Source organism: Bison bison, unplaced genomic scaffold (genome assembly GCF_000754665.1).
Source record: "Bison bison bison isolate TAMUID 2011002044 unplaced genomic scaffold, Bison_UMD1.0 scf7180017864471, whole genome shotgun sequence".
Lineage (NCBI taxonomy): Eukaryota > Metazoa > Chordata > Mammalia > Artiodactyla > Bovidae > Bison > Bison bison.
The window spans coordinates 32429457-32454222 of NW_011495032.1; the positions used below are offsets into that span (position 1 = coordinate 32429457).

At 41.1% G+C, this 24766-nt stretch overlaps 1 protein-coding gene and 1 long non-coding RNA gene across 3 annotated transcripts in view; one reads left to right on the top strand and one right to left on the bottom strand.

The window, feature by feature from the left end:
• Positions 1-24766, top strand: part of LOC105003727 — a 110456-nt gene that overhangs the window by 64397 nt on the left and 21293 nt on the right. Inside the window, exon 2 of the long non-coding RNA XR_827149.1 lies at positions 16901-16963. This is a non-coding gene — a long non-coding RNA (uncharacterized LOC105003727). The remainder of the gene's footprint in view (positions 1-16900; positions 16964-24766) is intronic.
• The window catches only part of LANCL1 (LanC lantibiotic synthetase component C-like 1 (bacterial)), a 49519-nt gene that overhangs the window by 12625 nt on the left and 12128 nt on the right, over positions 1-24766 (bottom strand). For both annotated transcript variants that reach the window (XM_010861117.1, XM_010861116.1), the window contains exons 4-6: positions 14816-15023; positions 2518-2653; positions 1960-2106 (exon numbers count right to left, since the gene is read on the bottom strand). In XM_010861117.1, the coding sequence (XP_010859419.1) occupies positions 1960-2106; positions 2518-2653; positions 14816-15023 (491 nt within the window). The remainder of the gene's footprint in view (positions 1-1959; positions 2107-2517; positions 2654-14815; positions 15024-24766) is intronic.

Below are 24766 nucleotides of genomic sequence, written 5' to 3' on the forward strand. Positions count from 1 at the left end.
ATGGCCTAAAAACTACATTTCATGTTGATACTTATGCACCTATCAGAATGGACTTTGAGGATTAAAAATTAAATCATTTCAAATAGATAATAATGTACAAATGGAAAATGCAATTCTTGGGTTTCCAGATTTCTTATTATAACCAAATGCATGGAAGCCGAGGGTAAGACACCTCCTGATGATCTGCTTCGAAGAAAGGTCATGAAGCCATCGTCACTGACACGTATGACTCTAACTCACCTTGGCACATCGAAGTTGTTCTTCTTTCCTGAAAACTTTGAAGAATCTGTATTTACTTCCGGAAATAGAGAGTCAGTGAGGGAAGTGTGCCAGAAAAAAGAATTTAAGCTTAAAATGTCAAAACCCCTAATTATATAACTCTGATTTGAGAAGTGCAGAATAAACGTCACTGCTGGTCTCTTACTGCCAGTAACACTCCAAGTATGGTTATGCATTCAAAAGCAATAACAAGGTTTTATTTTTCAGCTCTGCTGTTCTTGTTTAGTTATAGGGAAATGACAGGTGTGAGGTTGATTTGGCATTATTACAGCTGCTCAACCAGCTATGGGCATTTATATCCAAGCTCTCTTGTTGAATGTATTAACGAAACATTTTTCGTTATGTTACACTGTAGTTTGGGAAATTGAGGGGGGGGCCCCTTTACCATCATTAAAAATCAGTATTCTTTTGCCATGAATTCTCATTCTTAAGCACAAGTGCCGATATCTCCTTCAGCAGAGCTAGACAAGCCCCTGGAAATGATGCTCTCATGAGGAGCCCTCTTCTGACCTCCCCTTCCAGGTTATGCTTGCTGTAATACTCTATTTGCCCTCGGTCTATCTGGCTTTGGCTGATGTCTCCCAACAGTATTAGCACCAAAGAACTGTTGAACATGGCATGTGCTGTGCTTAGTCGCTCAGTCATGTACAATTCTTTACAACCCTTTGGACTACAGCTTGCCAGGCTCCTCTGTCCATGGGGATTCTCCAGGCAAGAATACTGGAGTGGGTTGCCAAGCCCTCCTCCAGCGGATCTTCCCAAACCAGGGATCCAACCCAGGTCTCCCACATTGCAGGCAGATTCTTTACCATCTGAGCCATCAGGGAAGCCCCAAAATACTAGAGCGGGTAGCCTATCCCTTCTCCAGGGGATCTTCCCGATCCAGGAATTGAACTGGGATCTCCTGCATTGCAGGAAGATTCTTTACCAGTTGAGCTACCAGGGAAATCCCGGAACATGGCATATTCAGCTATTTTTCAGGTAAATTACACAAAATCCACTGAAAAGGCTCCTCAGTTTTGCTCTCTAACTGCGCTTTAGGCAGCAGATCCTTCCTTGTTTTCTACTGATTTTGTTCTTACTCCTGCAACTTCTTTCAATGGGTTGTACGTTATAATGAGGAGCAGTATTAATTCAAGGCATCTGCTGAAAGAGCAGAGCAGAGCAGAGGGCACTTCATATAGAAGAATAGGTCAAAACACTTACTCTGCACAAGTGGCATGAGGTGGGCAAGTATAGTCACCTACAAATCAAACATCATCTCAAAGCACAGCGCCTTTTACGCTAATACACTTCAAATACACTTTGGCAAGTGCTGTTGTTATTAAGTCATTGCATTGTGTCTGACTCTTTGCAACCCCATGGACTGTAGCCTGCCAGGCTCCTCTGTCCATGGGATTTCCCAGGCAAGAAACTACAGTGGGTTGTGATTTCCTTCTCCAGGGGATCTTCCTGACCCAGGGATCGAACCTGTATCTCCTGCATTGGCAGGCAGGTTCTTTACCGTTGAGGCACCAGGGAAGCCCTTGGCAGGCACTACTCGTTTATCTAGGCCAGGTAATTACCAGAAGAGTGATGAAGCAGTTGACAGAATGAAAAAACTGAGCTGGAGCACCTGTCTTCTCACCCTAGACAGTACCATAGGAACCACATTCTAGTTTCATCGTTACCACCTCTTACCTGCATCAGGTAGTAATAAATTCCTGCCAGGCCATGAGCAGCCCCCACGTAATATTCTTGGTACCATTCATACATCAGTGGAGTCTTTCCTGTGAACCTTCTCTTTCTAGCTAGATCTTCTCCAGAAGTTAAGACTGTTTCACAAATCTACAGAGAGAAACCCAACCAGAATAAGGAAAGAATTAGAATGGAGACAAGGGATTTTTGCTAACAGGTACTGGGGAACATGACAAGTTAGACATCACCTTATGGCCATGAATGGGCACAGTTTGACTCTGTACTCAGAGAAGCACACGGGATTATTCTGGCCCTTATCTTCCTCTGAATGGCCCCTGAACTCTCAAATGGAGCAGCTGGACTTCTTACTCTGAGTCACTCCCTTCAGTGTCCCACAGCACCCCATGTGAAGCTGGTGGTGCTGGGATCATGCCTGACCTTCAGAGGTCAAGATACACCTTCCCGGCCAGCTACCTGGGATGTGCCAACAGGGAAACCAACAGTTTAGGCAGACAGGAAGTGGGGTCGTAAAAAGATGCCAGAAAGCACAAAACGTGGTACCTGCTGAATATGGCTCTGAGGAATCTTTTCCTCTCCAAAGTTCTTATTAACAAACAGGAGAGCACTGATATAGCCCATTCGTCCATAGAGCATCTCACTTGGAGCATGGGGATCAATCTTATTTAAGTGAATTAGCCTGGGAATAAAAATACATGCCTAAGACAATGTGAAAGGGATTGAATAGAGATAGTTACTTAAAAATGGTACAATTAAAACACACACATACAAATATATACAGAGAGTTATATATATACACACATATGTGGGATTATTATATTAAATATATAAAATATATTTAAATATATTTACATAAAATATAATACTTAAATATATTTACATATAACTTACAATAGTATACTCTAAATATTAAGTAAGCTGGGCCAGACCATAAAGGGGTAATCAGGGGTCAGTGATTAACCATCAACTACATTTCTTTTCTTCAGTTCACTGACAAACAAGAAATTCAAAGAATGAAGAACACATGATTATCGCTGGGACCACCTACAGTTTCCCTAGCCCCTCATGGCAGTATACCTGGAGACCAGCAATTGATATCCGAGAAGCCAAGAACTACTGGCTATTATAACATTCAGTCTGAAGAAATGACAAAAGTCAACACTCAAAGGGCCATTTGTTTCCATAAAATGCAATGCCTGCTGCACTTTCCTGGTTTACTTCTGAAATGTGTCATGTGGCCTGGCTGAAGTGTTTGTACAGCAGCCTGACCCACCACTATCAGTTACACATACAAACAGCACAAGGGGATCAGTCAGGCTCCCTGCTTCCTCGGTCTCCCAGCATCTGGTCCTTCCTTTCAGAAATAACCCTGGTTACCAATTTCTTGTATATTCCAAGAATTATTTTATGCACAGATAAGAATACATAAACTTATTTATAAACATATTTCCCCAAATGTTTCATGACTCTACTTAACAATTCATCTTGACAATCATTCCTGATCAGCACACACAGAGTAATCTTCTTTATCATAGATGCATAGTATTCCATTGAATGATTATAACTTATTAGTTCCCTATTGATAGACTCAGTTCAGCTTCCCCCCCAAAAAAGTTATTTTTGGTTCTGGTCCTAGGCAAGATGGACTAAGCCTATACCATCCTGCCTCTCACAGCACATGTAGGTCCAGAACCTACAGAGAATGAGTGAAGCTCTTTGAAAACCCTGAAAAATAAAGAGTAGCCGGCAGAATGCGGATGACCAGAGCTTGAAGTACTGCCAAACCAGTGGTGAGTTTACTACATTTTCCCCTCTGATATTTCCCTGGCCTGAATTCAGTGCTGCTTGAAGCCTGGAAGTGTGCATCAGTGGGCTGAAAGAGTCCTGGAAGAAGCCCTTCAGTTCTGTCTCAGAAAAGAAGAGGAAAGGGAACTCTTAATAGCAGAGAGTGGTAAAACACTTCATTTTTCTGTTCACTCCCCAGGCCACAAGCAATCTCATGCTGGCAGCAGAAGTGAAGGCAACTGGAGCCCACAGGGGCCACAACTCTGAGAGAGGGACCTGTCCACACATCCTGGAGAGGCTGTAGTCCCAGGAGTGTTGAGGGCGCAGGAGGCCCTTTGCCTCACTTCTCTTTCCAGCCTCCCATCACTTGAACCTCCAGATACAGACACAATCGTGGGAAGTGTGCGGCTGAGTAGGGTAACCAAAGCCTCATTTCTTTCTGGAGAATCAAAAAAGGAAGCTCCAGGGAACCAGAAAGCAGGTGGAGTTCACAGAGGGATAAGAGCTAAGAGAAGCAGCTATTCTTGTTGTCTGAACTCTGACAATGAACTTTTTTTTTCTTTTTCTCTTTTGGTGAGGGGCAGGAAATATGACAGTGAGGGAAAATGTCCATGCTATTTTACATTTTTCATCACATGAAATTTTGACAGCACATCTCAATTATCCCTAAATTGTCCTACAAATTCAATGTGAGATCATTTTAATTATTAAAATGATTTAGGTTTTGATGAAACTTGACAAAATGATTTTAGTATACCAAAAAAGCATGGAGGGAGAGAGTCAGGGGACTTCTGGAAAAGAGGAGTAATGAGAGGACATCAGTCTTACCAAAAAAAAAATGATCTTGTCATCAGGTAGCTTATGATACTAAAGATGCTATTTAATCTCTATACTTTAAATTTCTCAACTATAAAATGAATGATGCCTTCCAATTTAAACATTTATTTTTAAAGCAGTGAAGTATAAATAATGCCCGCATATATATTATCTAACTTTAGTCTACATACTAAAAATGTTTAATAAGCATTTGAAGTAACAAAAAAATCATACCCCTAGAGTGATTGGTTATATCTCAAGTATTTTATAAAGAAAGCTGAGTGCCAAAAAACTTGATGCGTTTGAACTGTGGTGTGGGAGAAAACTTGAGAGTCCCTTGGACTGCAAGGAGATCAAACCAGCCCATCCTAAAGGAAATCAGTCCTGAATATTGATCGGAAGGACTGATGCTGAAGCTGAAGCTCCAATATTTTGGCCACCTGATGCAAAGAGCTGACTCACTGGAAAAGACGCTGATGGGAGGAGACGGGGATGACAGAGCATGAGATGGTTGGATGGCATCACTGACTCAATGGACATGAGTTTGAGTAAGCTCTGGGAGTTGGTGATGGACAGGAAAGCCTGGAGTGCTGCAGTCCATGGGGTCACAAAGAGTTGGACACGAGTGAGTGAACGGAAGTATTCTAGTAAAGAATCAACATTCAGAGATACCTGGCACTTCAAATAACTTTATCAAAATTTACACCAGAGGATTTGATAACATGGGCAGAAAAGAACGTTAGGAAATATTGGTGGAGTGAGTGGTGAAGATGGGTGGGATGTTTGGGAGATGGTACAGGCTCCAGCCACTGTTTGATGAGTAAGATCCAAGAAGGATCAGAGGAGGATGTGGCTTTATCTGAGCCACAGAACAGGGCAGAGGACTAACTGTGTGTGAGTCTTCTTCCTAATAAATGTTTGTACATTTGGTAGAGTTTGCTTAACTGCTTGTGCCTTCATTTACTCAGTGGTAAAATGAAGGTCATAGCTGAGAGGGTACACAGCCCCCTGCCTCTGATTTCTGGAGGCCACCAGTATCTACAAACAACAAAGACAAACAGTAAAACAAGAATCTAACAATTGCTACCACCAGGCTATACATCAGTAGATAGAGTCCTAGCTCTGAAAGGAAGGTACTTGTGAAGAGAAAACAACTCTCCTCTCCTGAACCCTCCCCAACCACCTCCACAAGACTGTGGTGGGAGGGGAACTCTTAGGATTAAAAATGAAGAAGACACACTTTAATAAGCAGAATGAATTGGTTTTTTTGTTGCTGTTTACAGCAGTTTTATTCACAATTACCAAAACTCAGAATCAACCAAGCTGTCCATCAGTAGGTGAGGTGGAAAAGCGAACTGTGGCGCATCCAGAGGAATGAGATGACTTTAGTGAGTAAGAAGGGCTGACAGTTATGAAACAATAACTGAGAAAAAGTTAGGCAAGCATCCTTAAGGTGACCTACTCCCCTATAGGAAAGAGAGGTTTGCAAGAGCTTGGCTGGTTGCAGTTACTGACAAAGTTAGAGTTTCCATATTTATACCTCAACAAATGGAGTCATCTCAATCAAATTGGTTAAACATGCAAATGCTGGCTCATGCATTTCTTTTCTATTACAAACACAGGCATTAAACTCTCAGTGGAATAATGGCTATCAGTAATAGGGACACAGTGGTCAGAGGTTGCTTTCAATTTTCTCGTAATACCTTGCTTGATTTTTTCCCTCTCCAATGCCAACAGGGTTATCTGATCTATAACCACAGGGTGGTTGTTTTCTACTTTAATACTCCCCCTCATCCCCACAAATCGCTAATAATTTTAAATAATTTAAAAACATTTATTAAGAAAAATTTTATTTTTTTTCTCACTCCAGAACTGGAAGCTCAGTAATGTTGAGAACTTAATAAATAAAATCTGTTAACTAGATACAAACTCAACTGTTGCAGTAAACAGAATAAACATCCCAGAGTTTTCATAAGAATTTATTATAAAGTATTAATATAAATGCATCAAACTATATAGAATTTAGAGATAGAAAAGCACTTTTGATTTTTGTAAAGGGTATTATTGAAAGAACTATTCAAAGAGTGAAATCACTAGCAATTTTTTAAATAAACACTGCTCTATGGAAGTTACTAAAAATAATTACTACATATTGCATTAACTCCAATGATGTTCTCATCTAAATAAAATGTGTTTGAACCACTGAATTAGAAAATACCATTCTTTTACTTGCCATTGTCATGACCTGTATCACACTAGGTATGTGCTTGGTCTCTCAGTCGTGTCTGACTCTTTGTGACCCCATGGACTGTAGCCCACCAGGCTCCTCTGTCCATGGGGATTCTCCAGGCAAGAATACTGGAATGGCTTGCCATGCCCTTCTCCAGGGGACCTTCGCAACCCAGGGATCCAACCCAAATCTCCCACATTGCCAGCAGATTCTTTATTGTTTGAGCCACCAGGAAAGCCCGGTAGCTTCCACAAGGAACCACTAGGTGGCGATATATAATTAGCACACCAATTATTTTGCAACCAAACATTTGGTTGTTCAAAGGAGACGGCAAGTACTTATTTTCAAATACTTGAAAATGAAAGTACTGTTCAGTGCATCTCATTATAATTAGTACTTAAGAAGGAAGTACTTAAGAAGGAAGTACCTCATTTTTTTATGGATTTGAATTCATTAAAACTCACTGCTGCTGCTGCTGCTGCTGCTGCTGAGTCACTTCAGTTGTGTCTGACTCTGTGCAACCCCATAGACGGCAGCCCACTAGGCTCCCCCGTCCCTGGATTCTCTAGGCAGGAACACTGGAGTGGGTTGCCATTTCCTTCTCCATAAAACTCACTAGTTGCATTTATTTAACTGTGAAGAAAGCTGAGCGCAGAAGAATTGATGCTTTTGAACTGTGGTGTTGGAGAAGACTCTTGAGAGTCCCTTGAACTGCAAGGAGATCCAACCAGTCCATTCTAAAGGAGATCAGTCCTGGGTGTTCTTTGGAAGGAATGATGCTAAAGCTGAAACTCCAGTACTTTGGCCACCTCATGCGAAGAGTTGACTCAATGGAAAAGACTCTGATGCTGGGAGGGGTTGGAGGCAGGAGGAGAAGGGGACGACAGAGGATGAGATGGCTGGATGGCATCACCGACTCAATGGACCTGAGTCTGAGTGAATTCCGGGAGTTGGTGATGGACAGGGAGGCCTGGTGTGCTGCGATTCATGGGGTCGCAAAGAGTTGGACACAACTGAGCGACTGAACTGAGCTGAACTGAACACAGTGTTCACAGAGCACTATTTACAATAACCAAGACATGGAAGCCACCTCAGAGTCCAGGCATAGATGAATGGATAAAGAAGATGTAGTACATATATACAATGGAATATCACTCAGTCATAAAAAGGATGAAATGATGCCATCTGCAGCAACATAGGCGGACCTAGAGATTACCATACTAAATGAAGTTGGGCAGAGAAAGACAAACATTATATGGTATCCCTTATATGTGGAATCTAAAAAATGATATCAACGAATTTATTTACAAAACAGAAACAGTCTCACAAACACAGTTAACAAACATATGGTTACCAAAGGGGAAAGGGTCAGGGAGGAATTAATTAGGAGTTTGGGGTTAAAATATAAACACTACTATAGATAAAACAGACAATCAACAAGGATATACTATATAGCACAGGGAACTCATATACATACATACATATACATATGTATGTATGTGTGTGTGTGTGTATATATATATATATATATATTTAATCATTAAGTCGTGTCTGACTCTTTTGTAACCCCACAGACTGAAGCCCACCAGGTTCCTCTGTCCATGGGATTTCCCAGGTAAGAATACTGGAGTGGGTTGCCATTTCCTTCTCTAGGGGATCTTTCTCATCCAAAGACTGAACCTGTGTCTCCTGCTTAGCAGGCAGATTCTTTACCACTGAGCCACCTGGGAAGCCCATGTGTATATAAAATCAAGTATACGTCAATAAGTGCTTTCCTGGAGGCTCAGACAGTAAGAATCTGCCTGCAATGCTGGAGACCCAGGATTGATCCCTGGGTCAGGAAGATCCTCTGGAGAAGGGAATGGCTACCCACGCCAATATCCTCGTCTGGAAAATTCCATGGACAGAGGAGCCTGGTGGGCTGCAGTCCATGGGGTCGCAAAGAGTCGGACACAATTGAGTGACTAACACACGCTATACTTCAATAACAATTAAAAACAAAGTCAGAAAGAGACTAAAACAATTACTAAAATTAGGACTTTTAACATCATGCTTTAGATGCTATATTATTAAGACAAAATGAAGAAATGATAGCATTTATCGATCGTAATGGTTATTTTATGTGTTTTCAGAAACTCTCAAACCCAGAAGCACATCATTGCAGCTCCCTGTATTTGTTTTGCTATGTGGATATTAATAGCAACTGATCTTTAGAAGAGACAAATCATTGAAATGTCACTGAAGCAAGAATAAAGACATAAAAACAGGATAATTCTGTTCCACTACTAGCAGTATTTCCCCAGAGTGTTACTGGGAAGAGTTTTTGCCTTTTATCATCAAAAGGTTTGTAACTTTTAAAAAAGAAGTCCTTTTCTTATTCATCACTACAAAAGAGAAAGGGTATACATCTTCTGACCAGAAATCCAAAGTTCTTTGTCACTTTAAGTACTAGCTTGAAAGCATGCTGTGTGTGAGGGTAAGTCACTTAACTGGGCACAAAACAGGCAACGCTCTTTATTCGTGTAGTAGCACCAACTATCTCTGTGTAGAAGGGAGGGAGAAGACAGTATAAATCAAGCAGTGGAAGAACCAGCACTATTTGCTATCTTCCTCTCCATCTGCCTCAGCCAACTGCCGGGCAGTTTTGAACAAGCACACACACATGTACACACATTCCTTTTGGGGAGTCACAGACCCCTCCAAGAAAAGTACAGTATATAATTTAGGAGTTTTCTATATATCCCCGGAAGCCCTAAGTTTCTCAAGATCCCAAAGCTAAGAAGCTCTACCTTAAGGAAACACTGATTTCTTTAGATTTCAATTCGTCTAAGGATTAATCCCAAAGTCCCTTTGGTTTCTAAAACTCAAACCATGGTTCTGGAAGACTGCTATATTAAGAAAATATAGGAATGGTAAGCTGAAATACATGCTGGCAGTGGAGTACATGGATGGCACATGGAGAATATGAATGTCTCTGGACACAAAAGGACTGTGTGATGAGAGGAAGAAGGTTAGGCACAAAGTAAAACAAGTAAGTGGTGGTGGTTTAGTCACCAGGTTGTGTCCAACTCTTGAGACCCCATGGACTGGAGCCCACCAGGCTCCTCTGTCCATAGGATTTACCAGGCAAGAATGCTGGAGTGGGTGCCATTTCCACCTCCAGGGGATCTTCCTGATCAGGAGTCGAACGCAGGCGTCCTGCACTGCAGGCAGATTCTTTACCGACTGAGCTACCAAGGAAGCCTCCAAGTTTAATAAACAAGTGAGCAGGTTTATTATATAACTGATGTCATGTCATCAAGTAATTTTGGATTTCCTGACGTTAAACTGAAAAGACTTTGAAACTTTTCTCTTAAAAGGGAGGAGATGTGAAAGTAATTTATAAATAATTCTGTTTCTTTTTGGTCTGCGATGAACTTCAGGACTCTAAAAAATCAAACCTGAGGCCCAAAAGAGGTAATTTCCTATCATACGCCTGCATTCTATATTTTTAACCTTAAGTCTATAAATAAAATATTGCTGAAATGTCATAAAACAAAAAATGATATAAATAACACTTTTAATACCAAAGTATCAAGAAAAAAGAAATTTTATTCTAAGTGTTTTATAATAAGCCAATATTAATAAATGGTATTATTCCCCAAAGAGTGTTTCTTAGAACAATAGACCCTAAGATGTCCTAAGGTGGCCTAAGAGACAACTGTGGCAAATTCTGCTCCCTACAGTCACCTGAGTTTCCCCTGTGTTTAAAAGCTACTAAAGACTCTCAGCAGCCAGTAAATGCATGTAACTTTAATTAGTATTTCCACACTGCATCTGAATACACAAATCTTGTTTTCATTTAATGCCTCATAACATTCGTCACTTATGAAACTATTACTGTTTGGCTGTACATATTTTGAGATAGGTTGACATTATATGTAGAATTTCAGTTCAGTTGCTTAGTCGTTTCCGACTCTTTGTGACCCCATGGACTGCAGCATACCAGGCCTCCCTGTCTATCACCAACTCCTGGAGGTTACTCAAACTCATGTCCATTGAGTCGGTGATGCCATCCAACCATCTCAACCTCTGTTGTCCCTTTTTCCTCCTGCCTTCAGTCTTTGCCAGCATCAGGGTCTTTTCTAATGAGTCAGTTCTTCGCATCAGGTGGCCGAAGTATTGGGGCTTCAGCTTCAGCATCAGTCCTTCCAATGAGTATTCAGGACTGACTTCCTTTAGGATGGACTGGTTGGATCTCCTTGCAGTCCAAGGGACTCTCAAGAGTCTTTTCCAACACCACAGTTCAAAAGCATTAATTCTTCAGTGCTCAGCTTTCTTTATAGTCCAACTCTCACATCCATACATGACCACAGGAAAAACCATAGCTTTGACTAGATGTACCTTTGTTGGCAAAGTAATGTCTCTGCTTTTGAATATGCTCTCTAGGTTGGTCATAACTTTTCTTCCAAGGAGCAGGCGTCTTTTAATTTCATGGCTGCAGTCACTGTTTTCAGTGATTTTGGAGCCCCCCAAAATAAAGTCTGTCACTGTTTCCATTGTTTCCCCATCTACTTCCCATGAAGTGATGGGACCAGATGCCATGATCTTAGTTTTCTGAATGTTGAGCTTTAAGCCAACTTTTTCACTCTCCTCTTTCACTTTCATCAAGAGGCTCTTTAGCTCTTCTTTGCTGTCTGCCATAAGGGTGGTGTCATCTGCATATATGAGGTTATTGATATTTCTCCTGGCAATCTGATTCCAGCTTGTGCTTCATCCAGCCCAGCATTTCTCATGATGTACTCTGCATATAAGTTAAATAAGCAGGCTGACAATATACAGCCTTGACGTACTCCTTTCCTGATTTGGAACCAGTCTGTTGTTCTATGTCCAGTTCTAACTGCTGCTTCTTGACCTGCGTACAGATTTCTCAGGAGGCAGGTCGGGTGCTCTGGTATTTCCATCTGTTTAAGAATTTTCCACAGTTTGTTGTGATCCACACAGTCAAAGGCTTTGGCATAGTCAATAAAGCAGAAGTAGATGTTCTTCTGCAACTCTCTTGCTTTTTCGATGATCCAACAGACATTGGCAAATTTGATCTCTCGTTCCTCTGCCTTTTCTAAATCCAGCTTGAACATCTGGAAGTTCATGGTTCACATAGTGTTGAAGCCTGGGTTGGAGAATTTTGAGCATTACTTTGCTAGCATGTGAGATGAGTGCAATCGTGTGGTAGTTTGAGCATTATTTGGCATTGCTTTTTTTTGGGATTGGAATGAAAACTGACCTTTTCCAGTCCTATAGCCACTGCTGAGTTTTCAAGGCTACTACAATTTATTTTTATGAAACTTAAGAATGATTTATTGAATGAGACTTTCTTGCAAACCTCTAAAGCAGAGGGATCCTCAGCAAATAAAACCAGAAATACTAATGCTATTCTAACAATAATTTATAGGAATGAAGAGTGGGAATCAAAACCCATGGTCAATTTGGAGATGATCACTCATTAAAATCTTGGATCCACTTGAAAAATGGGCTAAACCTTTACCAAAGAAGATATACAAATGGTGCACTGGGATGACCCTGAGGGATGAGATGGGGAGGGACGTGGGAAGGGGCTTCAGGATGGGGGACACATATATACCCATGGCTGATTCATGTCAGTGTTTGGCAAAAACCACTTCAATACTGTAAAGTAATTAGCCTCCAATTTAAAATTATTAAAAAAAATGGCATGTAAGTATATGAAAAGATGCCCCTCAACATATGTCATCACAGAAATGCAAATTAAGACAATGAGATACCAATACACATCTATTTAAATGGCCAAAATTTGGAACACTGACAACACCAAATGCTGACAAAGATGGTGGGAATGCAAAATGGTACAGCCCTCTGGAAGACAGTTTTTTCCAAAACGAAACATAGTCTTATCATCAGTTCAGTTCAGTCACTCCGACTCTTTGCGACCCCATGAATTGCAGCACGCCAGGCCTCCCTGTCCATCACCAACTCCCAGAGTTCACCCAGACTCATGTCCATCGAGTCAGTGATGCCATCCAGCCATCTCATCCTATGTTGTCCCCTTCTCCTCCTGCCCCCAATCCCTCCCAGCATCAGAGTCTTTTCCAATGAGTCAACTCTTCGCATGAGGTGGCCAAAGTACTGGAGTTTCAGCATTAGCATCATGCCTTCCAAAGAAATCCCAGGGTTGATCTCCTTCAGAATGGGCTGGTTGGATCTCCTTGCAGTCCAAGGGACTCTCAAGAGTCTTCTCCAACACCACAGTTCAAAACCATCAATTCTTCGGCGCTCAGCCTTCTTCACAGTCCAACTCTCACATCCATACATGACCACTGGAAGAACCATAGCCTTGACTAGATGGACCTTTGCTGCACAATCCAGCAATTATGATCCTTGGTATTTCACCGCAAAGAGCTGGAAATATACGTCCACACAAAAACTTGAATATGGATGTTTTTCACAGCTTTGTTTATAGTTGGTAAAACTTGAAAGAAACCAAAGTGTTCTTCAATAGGTGAATGAATACATAAACTATGGTACCTTTAGACAGTGGAATATTATTCAGTGCTACAAATAAGAGCTATCAAGCCATGAACAGACATGGAGAAGTCTAAATGCATACTAATGAAAGGAGTCAATCTGAAAACGCTATATACTATACGATTCCAACTCTAACACTCTGGAAAAAGCAAAACCATGGAGATGGTAAAAAGAACAATAGGAAGAAGGGAGGAGAGGTTAATAGGCACAGCACAGAGGATTTCAAGGGCAGTGAAACTACTCTGTATGATACTGTATGATGTATACATGTCATTATACACTTATCCAATCCCATAAAACGTACAAAGCCAAGAGTAAACTACACTTTGGGTGATATGGTGTGTCAACACAGGTTCATCACCTGTGGCTAGTGTGCTCTGCGGAGGATGTCAATAATGGTGGGGGGTGCGGTGGTGCTATGCATGTACAGAGCAGAGGATGTATGGGAAGTTTCTGTACCTTCCTCTCAGTTTTGCTGTGAACAGAAAACTGCTCTGAAAAGTCAGGTCTGTTAAACAACAAAACAAAACAAAAACCTTTGCTGGAATTGCAACTCTCTCTGTGTTAGAATATTTAGGGGGAGCCTTGGGCTTCCCTGGTAGCTCAGCTGGTAAAGAATCCGCCTGCAACGCAGGAGATCCTGGTTCGATTCCTGGGTTGGGAAGACCCCTGGAGAAGGGATAGGCTACCCACGCCAGTATTCTTGGGCTTCCCTGGTGGTTCAGCTGGTAAAGAATCCGCCTGCAATGTGAGAGACCTGGGTTCGATCCCTGGGTTGGGAAGATCCCCTGGAGAAGGGAGAGGCTACCCACTCCAGTACTCTGGCCTGGAGAATTCCATGGACTACAGTCCATGGGGTCTCAAAGAGTCACACATGACTGAGCGACTTTCACTTTAACGGTATGGCATGCAGAGTTGCACGGCAGACAGACTTCTTAGTAGAATTCTGAAAGTGTTCAATAAACTTTACTAAAGCAAAAACTGTAGTTTGTTGGTATAAAAGTTTCATAATTTTTCATTATTCACAAGCTTCTCCGGGCTGCCCTGATTTATACTAAAATGAAACTGGATTTGCAAGTTGTTATTTCTGTAAGAAGAGCCATTTTGGCTGTGATCCGTTGGGAGGCCTCTCCCAGCCCACTACAGCACACGCACCACATTTCTTCCAATAACTGATCCTGGATAGCACCCTGGACTAGTAATCACATGACTAGGCTTTTGATCTCATTTATGTTAAGGAACTGATGTTTGATCTGGAACATGTCGGTGTCATTACATTTGGCAATAAATAAGGATTACAAAGATTGTTTCTTAACTACAATTCAGGAATAATGTGGGAATTGATCAAATGACAGCAGTTAAGATTTACTGCTGAGAGAAAAGTACATTCAATAAAATGTTTTTCTGCTCACACACACAGAGTTACGGCAAAATGTCTAGACAGTAGTTCTCAAAAAGAAACCTGATTACCGGGTGATGCACTCTTCCGCCTGCTTCTCATTGTTCATCTTGTGATGCACCACAGCAGCCACTGCCAGGGGGCCCCCGTCCCCGCAGAGGAAGGTTATGGAATGCTTGCTCAAAGAGTTCAGACTTTGCTTCATGTAGCCATGTGCCATCTGTAGGTAGTTAGGGTCCCCGAACACGTCGTAGAGGTGTAAGTAAAGCACAGCAATACCTGAAAAGCAAAAAGAAGATCATGTACAGATAAGGAAAGAGCAGCTGACTGTTTTATTCTGGGGTACCGTCTACTCAGCAGTGTTGATTTTTGATAAGCTAACAGCAAATATATAAATTATCTGGAAATTCAGATGACCTTAGTTCTAGACTCAACTTTATTACTCAGCAGCTCTAAGAACAGTAGGAAAATACTCACTTTTTCTCAGTTTCCTCATCAATTCAAAATTAAAATAGGAACTCTAAACCCAAGTTTACTATGAATCCTGGTTACACTCCAGCTATTGTGTTCGTTTTCTGAGAGTCCTCCTATTCTATTTATTTATTTTTGGCCGTCGTGGGTCTTCACTGCCGCAGGGGCTTTTCTGTAGTCGCGTCGAGCAGGGGCTGCTCTCTGGTTGCAGTGCTCTGGCTTCTCACGGTGGTGGCTCTTGTGCTGTGGAGCATGGACTTCAGGGCACTTGAGTTCCAGTAGTTGCGGCACATGGGCTCAGTAGTTGTGGCTCCGGGGCTATGGAGCGCAGGCTCAAGAGTTGTGGTGCATGGGCTTAGTTGCCCCATGGCACGTGGGATCTTCCCAGATCAGGGTTGAAACCTGCGTCTCCTGCAATGGCAGGTGGATTCTTTAACACTGAGTCACCAGGGAAGCCCCTGATGTATTGTTTTTGATAGCAAAATTATACGTCACCAATTTTTGGTATAATAAATCATCACCTATCTATTTTACAAATAATAATTTCCTTAATAATAAACAAGAAACGTTTGTTCTTATGAGCTGAAAAAATTCAAAGACTGGGGAATGAAAAACTCAATTTTTCTTTGTATAGAAGATCATTTTTTGCATGAGAAGGTAGGTAGAGTAATAACCAAATCCTCCAACCCAGTACCGTTCCAGGCAGGGATTATATGAAAACTATTAAGTTATTTGAGATCTAAGAAAATAAATTCAGTTTCTCAATTTTTTTTTTAACCCTGTTGAAGACCCAGCCACTTTAGGAACTATACTAGAAAAGCTGCCAATAACTTTTGCTTTGGGCTTTGATTTGCTTCTTATCCTGCTCTTGAAGGCTGTTATATGTAACTGAGGCCTTGTGTGCATGTCCTCATTCCAAATGCCTGTCACAGTAGATAGAGCCTTTTCTCGGAAGCCGACTGGTTTCAGGGCAGACTCAGAGAGGTGGGGTAGAGAGCCTGCCTGCCTGCAGCATTTCCAGAAACTCATTTCTTCCCTTAAGGTACATTTTCCATCTCATTTACCATTTTTAGACGATACAGAGCCTCTGTTTAAATCTAAATTAATAGAGCCAATCTCTTCATGGATTTTGGGGCTGTAAAAATGCAGTCTGCAAAATTACTTTTCACTGTACTGAGGATAATTTTAAATTTAGATAGTTTTCTCATTTTGCATGGGTAACCTCCAAAGCTTTGTGCTACAGACAATTCAATTTCGCATGTATATTAAGGCCAAATTTTCATTTCCTGCCAAAGTTAATAACCTTGTCTGCTCTTTCAAAGTGGCCTGGTGTTAGTAATTCCACAAGCTGCTGATCAGACATACCAATACTTAAGGTTTGTAGACGTAAGTGTACAAAACCATGCATGTGGGTTAGAAAAAAAAAATTCTCCTTTTCACAAATGATCAACGTCAAGAGCTTCTTCTAGAATTAGGTTCTTAATAGGCTTCATCTCCATCCATACCAGGCGTCTGCAGACAATCTGTTTAAACTGTTACTCTTTGATTTTGCCCTCCTGTTCCCATCACTGCCTGAACTCCCTTAATTAAGTTATGCAGGCACCAAAGCCAGATAATGACATGACTGAGATCTGAGAAAATAAAAAGTGATTAAATACAAGCCCAATGATTGTTTTCCTTTTCAGACCTTTGTCTCTCATCAACAATTCCTTTTGGACTGAACATTTAACAAACAAAACTCATTAAAGGTATGTTCAATTTTAAAATCTAATGCATTTCTCGTGAAAAAACGTAATCATTTACAAGTCTCATGATACTTCACTTAGATGGAAATTTTTTTTATTTCTTTTTGATCAGCAGAAAATTACCTTTCCACAGCTTCAGCTTCTGTTTCTGTGTTTTCATTCTGGGCCTCTGTGTCCACATATTTTGATTAACCAATCTTCTGCAGGTTTATCGTTTACACTAACTACCTTCTTCCCTGCTATGAGACACTCAAGGTGAAAAGGGTTTCGAGTAAGGAGTGCTACTGCCAATTAGAAAAATCTACCTGGCCAAGCTTATTATAAATCAGTCTGTGTGTGTGTGGTAGTCATCAGTCGTGTCAGACTCTTTGAGACCCCGTGGACTGTAGCTCACCAGGCTCCTCTGTCCATGGGGACTCTCCAGGAAAGAATACTGGAGTGGACTGCTATTTCCTTCTTCAGGGGATCTTCCCTGACCCAGGGATTGAACCCAGGTCTCCTACATTGCAGGCAGATTTCTTTACCATCTGCGTTACCAGGGAAGCATAAATCAGTCTAGGTCAGGAAAATAAGGCAAGATGCATTAAATCAAAGACATTTAATGTCCCATCAATATTTTACACCCCAGGCAGCCTAATAATAGAAAAAATGAGGGAACTGTCTGTGACCAAACATCTTGAACTTGATTATGATCTTGTAACCTTTGACAACAGTCATGTATACATCATCATCTTTGTATAATACTGAAAGCTGACTGATAACTGGCAAGGTGGGAAATAAAAGATATAACCTCAATGCTCTCAGAGTAAACTCGAGTACTTACATTTCCTCACAACCCTGGCCTCAATCCAGGCTTTTAAACTCTTTTCAAATGGAATTCTTAAATCAAAATGTGTTCTTCATGGAAAAAGTCAAACAGTACTGCAACACTTAATATACATTTGCAGTCTCTTGCCCTACTTCTATTCCTGCCTCCCAGAAGCAACCACTTTCAATAATTTTAGTTATTTCCTGTAGTATCTGCCTCCATATTTCCGATAATATGCTATGTGCTTTCTCTTGATTTTTCTTCATCAAATACTTCTGATTCACATTTCACTCCAGAAAATAAGGATTTAACTCTTGCAATAGAGACAGCTAAGTGGAACCCCGAAATTTATCTCCCTTTTCTGTAAACAATAATGCCTTGGATTTTAGCTAGGCACACGGTTACCAGGAACAATCTGGGTAAGAACGTGTGCATGGGTAAGTTCTGACCAATGAGACAGAGTGCAAATAATAGGGGTAACTTCAGAAAATGTTCTTGAAGGGAGCAGACCGGCTGTTTCTTTTTTCCTGGTTGGAATGTAGAGGTGATGGTGTACCTAGAGTAGCCATTTCAGACCATGAAGTGGTAGTTCTGTGATGAGGATGGTAAAACATCAAGATCAAAGAAGTTTAGAACCCAGAGGGCTGTGAAGGTGCCACACCATGACTATCTTACCCAAGACAGAAATTCTGTTGTGTTAAAGCCACTGTTATTTTAGGTGTATTCCCTTTATGCGAGCAAGCCTAATCCTAAAGAACATAGCTCTCTTCAAAGCTCAGGAGGTAGGCAGAAGGTAGACCACACAGGGTCTTGTAAACCAGTTAAGGATTTGGGGTTTTATTTGAAAAGCAACATTTAAGAGCACAACTAAATTTGTGTTTTTTATATTTCACTGCAGAGGGAGGTGGCAAGGATGTTCAAGTGGGAGGGACATGGGCAAACCTATGGCTGATGCATGTTGATGTTTGGTAGAAACCAATGTAATACTATAAAGCAATTATCCTTCAGTTAAAAATAAATAAATATTTTATACAAAAAAAAATTCACTGCAATTGCACTGTAAGATTTGGAAAAGAATATATGGAACAGTGGATGCAGGAGGAGCAGTTAGGAGGATCGCTGAGGAGTACAAGTGAGAGGCAGAGTGGCTGTAGTGGAGATGAAGTAAGACTGAATGGGAAAGATACCTGTCCGGAAGGTACAAGTCAACAGAACCTGTTGGGGAATGACTGAGAGGGAAATATCAAGATGACTCCCAGATGCCTAACTTCAGTGGCTGGATGGGCGATGGTGCAAGGGGAGGGCCACTTAGGAGGGAAGACTACAGCTATATCCATTCATAAACTCACCCCCAAATATAATTCCAATTCCTATCGGACATTTAATGTAATGAGAAAAAATGTTTTTTAGTGGTTTCTAGAATAACACCCATCAGAACTGGTCATGAGGCTCAATGCAGGATGATATATGGAGTTTAAACTTTTTAATGTTTTCATCAATCACAGAATATGTTACATAATCAAGACTATCCTTGGGTTCAAATTTAAGCAGCAGATAAAATGTCCTTCTCTACTGTTTGGTAAGCAAATGGTAGAATAATCAAGATTTCCTTCCTTTTTCTACCCTTTCACCGAAAAGGTAGAATTTTCTAGAAAAAAATTCTAGACCAGAAAAGACTGAAATGAGATTTAAAATCTGTTTGCAGTTAATTGTAAAAATATGCTCCAGATTGCTTTAGACTTTAGAATTATGTTTTTAAGAAAAAGGAAAGACTGCCCCACCTTTTATGAATCTGGATGAAGTTTTCATTGATATAAAATTTAAGTTAAAATATTCTTCTATTATTTTAGTTGGTCCACTCCATGATAACCGCTGTCACTAAACTATGAAAACTAATGCTTTTTGGTCTTAATTTGACTATCTGGTTAGGAAACATACTGACCTATTTTAAAAGAGAAAATAATCCACATGAAACTATACACTGAGATTATTAGTAAAGCAAAATCGAATCCATTATTTTCCCATTAATCTTCAAGTCATTAAAGGTGACTTTATAAGAAGTATTGGGGATAATATTCTAATTCTGTTAAGTAATGAGTACTTTTCTTCAGGAACAAGAGACCATTCCTACTCTGGATGGTGTCTTTATTTCCCAAAGAGTACAGGAAAGTTGTTATTGGGCTGCCAACTCTAGTTTACATGTAAAATCAGACACATTTAAGTAATATCAGTAAAAATGAATCAATAAAGTGTCCTTTAGAAGCAAGCATGGTAAGTCAGTAATTGTTTTAGAAATCGCATGTTAATTCTGTAGTTATCCATAGCCTCAGATGCTGACTTGGTGGAGAAGGAACAGACAGGTGGACACAGTACCCTCTTCTACCCCAGAGATAAAAAATCATCATCAGGAAGTAGGTATGCGAAGAGTGTGGACTGAAAGGGAAGCTTCATTTGTGGGAAGTCTGAAACAGAGCAAATGCAGAGAGTGCTCCCAGCACGTGGAATCATCTAAGCAAATCCACGTGGACAAGAAGACTAGGGGATGACCTGGCTAGTAAGACTGGACTCCTTGGGGGTTCAAATTGTTAAAAACTAGACACAGAAATTTAGATTTAATGCTAATCTAACAGAGTCAGACACGACTGAAGTGACTTAGCAGCAATTGTCAATTTATGTGAAGAAGAAGTATTCAAAAACAGTATTTTTCAAAGATAAATTTAGCTATATGTGTTAGTCTAGGTCCTGCAAGATGGGACTGAACATGTAGGACTTCACTAGGGACATACATAACATGAAGGGGACTGCAGGGCATCATGCCAGCAACTGCATGCTGCTTCCACGTGCAGCCCCTGGACCACAAGAGGTGGCCTCACCTAACCAGAAAGAAGTTGAGAGGTCTAACCCTCCTGGAAACTAAGAAGGAGAGGGACAACCAGATATGAATGAGCACTGGAAGTGTCTGACACAGGGCATGGCAGGAAAGTGGCAGAAAGAGGAAGCCGAATCTTGGACAGGTCAGTTCTGAGATGCTCATTAGACATCTCAGTGGAGATATCAAGTAGGCAGCAGGATGCATGGGTCTGAGTTTAGGGAAGAGAGGTTGGACAAATGTCCTCCAGAAAATAAAAAAAAGAACCTACATATCTCCTGTGATCTCAGAGGCCAGTAGAAACCCAGATACCTATTACTTTGATCTAATAACTTGTGGAATCTGTCTGGTTGCTCAAAACTACAGTGTTCACTATGACAGACTGCAACCATAAGTATCTACAGAAACCTAAGGTAGTTAAAATTAACAAATTTAAAATTCAGTTTCCCAGTCACACTGGCCACATTTCCAACACTTGGAAATGTAATTAACATATGGCTAGTGTAATTAACACATGGCTAGTGGCTGCTGAATGGACAGCAAAGAAAGAGATTCATCACTGCAGAAAGGTTCAAGGACATTACTGCATTAGGGACAGATGTCCTTCTTTATATAAAAAGTTCAGATGTCTGGCACTGCTCACAGATCATCCCAGGAATCTCCTGGCTTTAAACTGTTGAAAACTAATTTACTTGAAAGACAAAAAACAAATAAAACTTTGTTGTAACAGAATCCATCCTGGCTTTCAGTATAGATGCTCTGAACCAGATTTTTTTCTGTTCTGTTTCCTTCTGTAGCTACAACTCTGGCAAGGGAGGGTGAATTGTTTAGGGACACTTCTAAATCTGCAATTTCCTTACTCAGCTACTTATCCCCAGCAGCACTATAAATATAGCCAGCTGTTGAGAGGTAATTAATAGGAAGCCTTTGAATTTCTGAGGGATCATTAGTCCTATTCATCTTGACCAATCAAGACCTTGATGCATCTCAAATGTCTATGGAGATGATAAAAATCTCCACAGATGTATGAAGCTCTCAAAGCACTTCTCTGTAATTCTGCATTTGAGATTATTCCCTAACATTATTTATTTATTTTACAACCAGCCTACACTGATATAAAAACCTCTGCCATGGTACTTCAGTTCTGCAAGTTATTTCCTCATAGGTTAGGTGCTTTTGAAGACTCTTCTTCATGTATGCTCTGGTGGGAAAAATCACGTTCAGATTATGGATACTGCTGCAACCACTGGAGATATTCTGTCAACGGCCAAGAACGGGTCTTAATAGTTTCGAGTGATACAGAGACAAGGACTTCCTAAAGGAGGGGGGATGGGTTGCTTCACCCTAAGTTTCAAACAAACTGTTCCCTAGGTGAAATTTTTAAAGCTCATCAATTTTTTTTTCATTCAGATTAATGGAAATATGAGAAATGCAAGTTTTCTCTAAATAACCCCATATAGTATGTTCACCTGCTTTCTAAGCAGGCTGGTATTTACTAATGCAGTATTTTTAATAATTATCTTAACCTTGTGTGTGTTTTGCGTGTGTGTGTTTCCATTTCCTCAACAAAATGACAATGTCTTTAGTGCAGGGTTCCCAGTCCCTGAAGTTATTCTCCACAAAGCCTGGATGTGAACACTGCACTGACTAGTACATTCAGCCTGTCTTCAGATTAAAGCTGGGCATAGTGCTGGCTTTCCAAATACTCCAGTACTTTTAATACAGGTAATCTGAGGAGGAAACTAGCTGTGACTTTAAATCCTTAATTTAAAAATATTGACCCAAATGAAGAGGTGGAATTGTAAATAGAAAAAGGCAAATGAGCTGAAGAGGTGTCTTCTTTTCTCCATTATCTATTTCCAGAGCTAAACAGGAAAAGGGATTAAAATTTTTAAAAAGGGGGATATTATACTTTCCTCCTTCCTTCCCTTAGTGCCTTGCAGTGTACTGCTTCCTAACTGTCAAATTAGGAAGTGCTCCTATTCTGTTATTCAGACTACCATGAAAAGTGAAAGTGTTAGTCACTCAGTTGTATCCGACTCTTTGTGACCCCATGCACTGCAGCCCGCTAGGCTCCTCTATCCATGGGATTCTCCAGGCAAGAATACTGGGGTAGGTGGCCATTCCCTTCTCCAGGGGGTCTTCCTGACCCAGGGATAGAATGGGGTCCCCCACATTGCAGGAAGATTCTTTACCGTTTGAGCCACCCAGTAGGCCTTAGACTACCGTGTGTGTGTGTGTTAGTTGCTCAGTCGTGTCCGACTCCTTGCAACCCCATAGACGGCAGCCCACCAGGCCCCTCTGCCCATGGGATTCTCCAGGTAAGAACACTGGAGTGGGTTGCCATTTCCTTCTCCAAAAGTAACTATAGAAAGAAAGAAAGTGAAGTCACTCAGTTGTGTCCGACTCTTTGCAACCCCATGGACTGTATGTAGCCTACCAGGCTCCTCCATCTATGGAATTTTCCAGGCAATAGGTGATAAATCCTTTAACACAATAGTTATTAAGAGTAACTTAATTCAGGTTCATGAATCACTGCTTGAGATCAAAGCCTATCTATGCTACTTCCTAGCTGTGTGATCTTACCCCACTTACTAAACCTCTCTGTGCCTGAGCATCTTTATGTATTAAATAACAGTAGCTACTCCATATATGTGTGTGTGCGTGCTAAGTCGCTTCAGTCATGTCCGACTCTTTGTGACTCCATGGACTATAGCCTGCTAGGCTCCTCTGTCCATGGGATTCTCCATGCAAGAATACTAGAGTGGGTTGCTATGCCTCCTCCAGGGGATCTTCCAGACCCAGGGATTGAACCTGTGTCTCTTACATCTCCTGCACTGGCAGGCAGGTTCTTTAACACTAGCATTATCTGGGAAGCCCAGCTACTCCATAGTTACTGTAAATCATTCTGATAAGTACAATAGTCTCCAGCACCCAGTAACTACTCAATAAATGCCCAACCCCCAATAGTCTGTGATTCTGAGTGCTGAATGAGTTGCTCTGTCTCATCACTGATGCCTGATCTAAAGGGACATAAATACAGACGGAACCATATTCTTCTTCCTCCTCCTATCTCCTGCCTCTCTCCTCTCTCACTGGCTCCTCTGAGGAGGGTTAGCAAAGTGTTCCCTGCACATGTTCTGAAAATCTTCCCCGCATCAGGCCGTCTCTCTTCTCCTCAATCCTGTTTTCATGTTGTCATCCACTCTTTGGCTGTCCAGAGGCTCTTTAAGTCTAGGGAGTTCTCAGCTGGCATGGTGGTAAAGAATCCACCTGACAATGCAGGAGATGCAGGTGACTTCGGTTTTGATCCCTGGGTCAGGAAGATCCTCTGGAGCAGGAAATGGCAACACACTCCAGTATTCTTGCCTGGAGAACCCCTTGGTCAGAGGAGCTAGGTGGGCTATAGTCCACTGGGTCGCAAAGACCTGGACACAACTGAGCACACGTGCACATGAGAGCAGGTAAGTGTAAACTGGGGTTGAGAAGGAGGAAGCCCGCCTCATGGCCGGGTCTAAGCGATATGCTCTGTATCCAACTCTGACACGTATAGAGTGAGTATTATATATTAGCCCTGTCTCATTGCTGAGTTCACTTCTCAACTGCATCAGAGGTTGAAGGGAATGGGATGTGATTAACTCTTCACATCCTTGAGACATGAAATGAGTTGGATTCTCACACTTTCCCCATTCTGCCTAGTTTTGTTATTGTTTTTAGTTTACACAGATGGTAGCTAGAGTAGTAAAAGAGGTTATTTCCCTTTCATTCATCCATTCATTCATTCAACAAATATTTATTAAGCACCAACTATGGACCTGGCATTGTGTTAACTGCTAAAGTTAATGGAATGAAATTGACAAGACATGCCACCTGGTATTGTGGGTAAAAATCAAATGCTTAGATATATGTCTTCTTTCTTTACCTGCTGTCAGTTCTTCTGACCTACCTACAAACACTTACATCCTGCTCTGTGCTTCACGCAAGCACACTGGTGATATCTAAACCCTACAGCTGTTTCAAGCCTGTGTGTCAGCCATTTATTAATAAGATCACTGACAGCACAATGACATCAGCACCTTATAAATTGTAGGCAAAAAGAAAGCAGGCAACATTCATGGTGCATTCATCT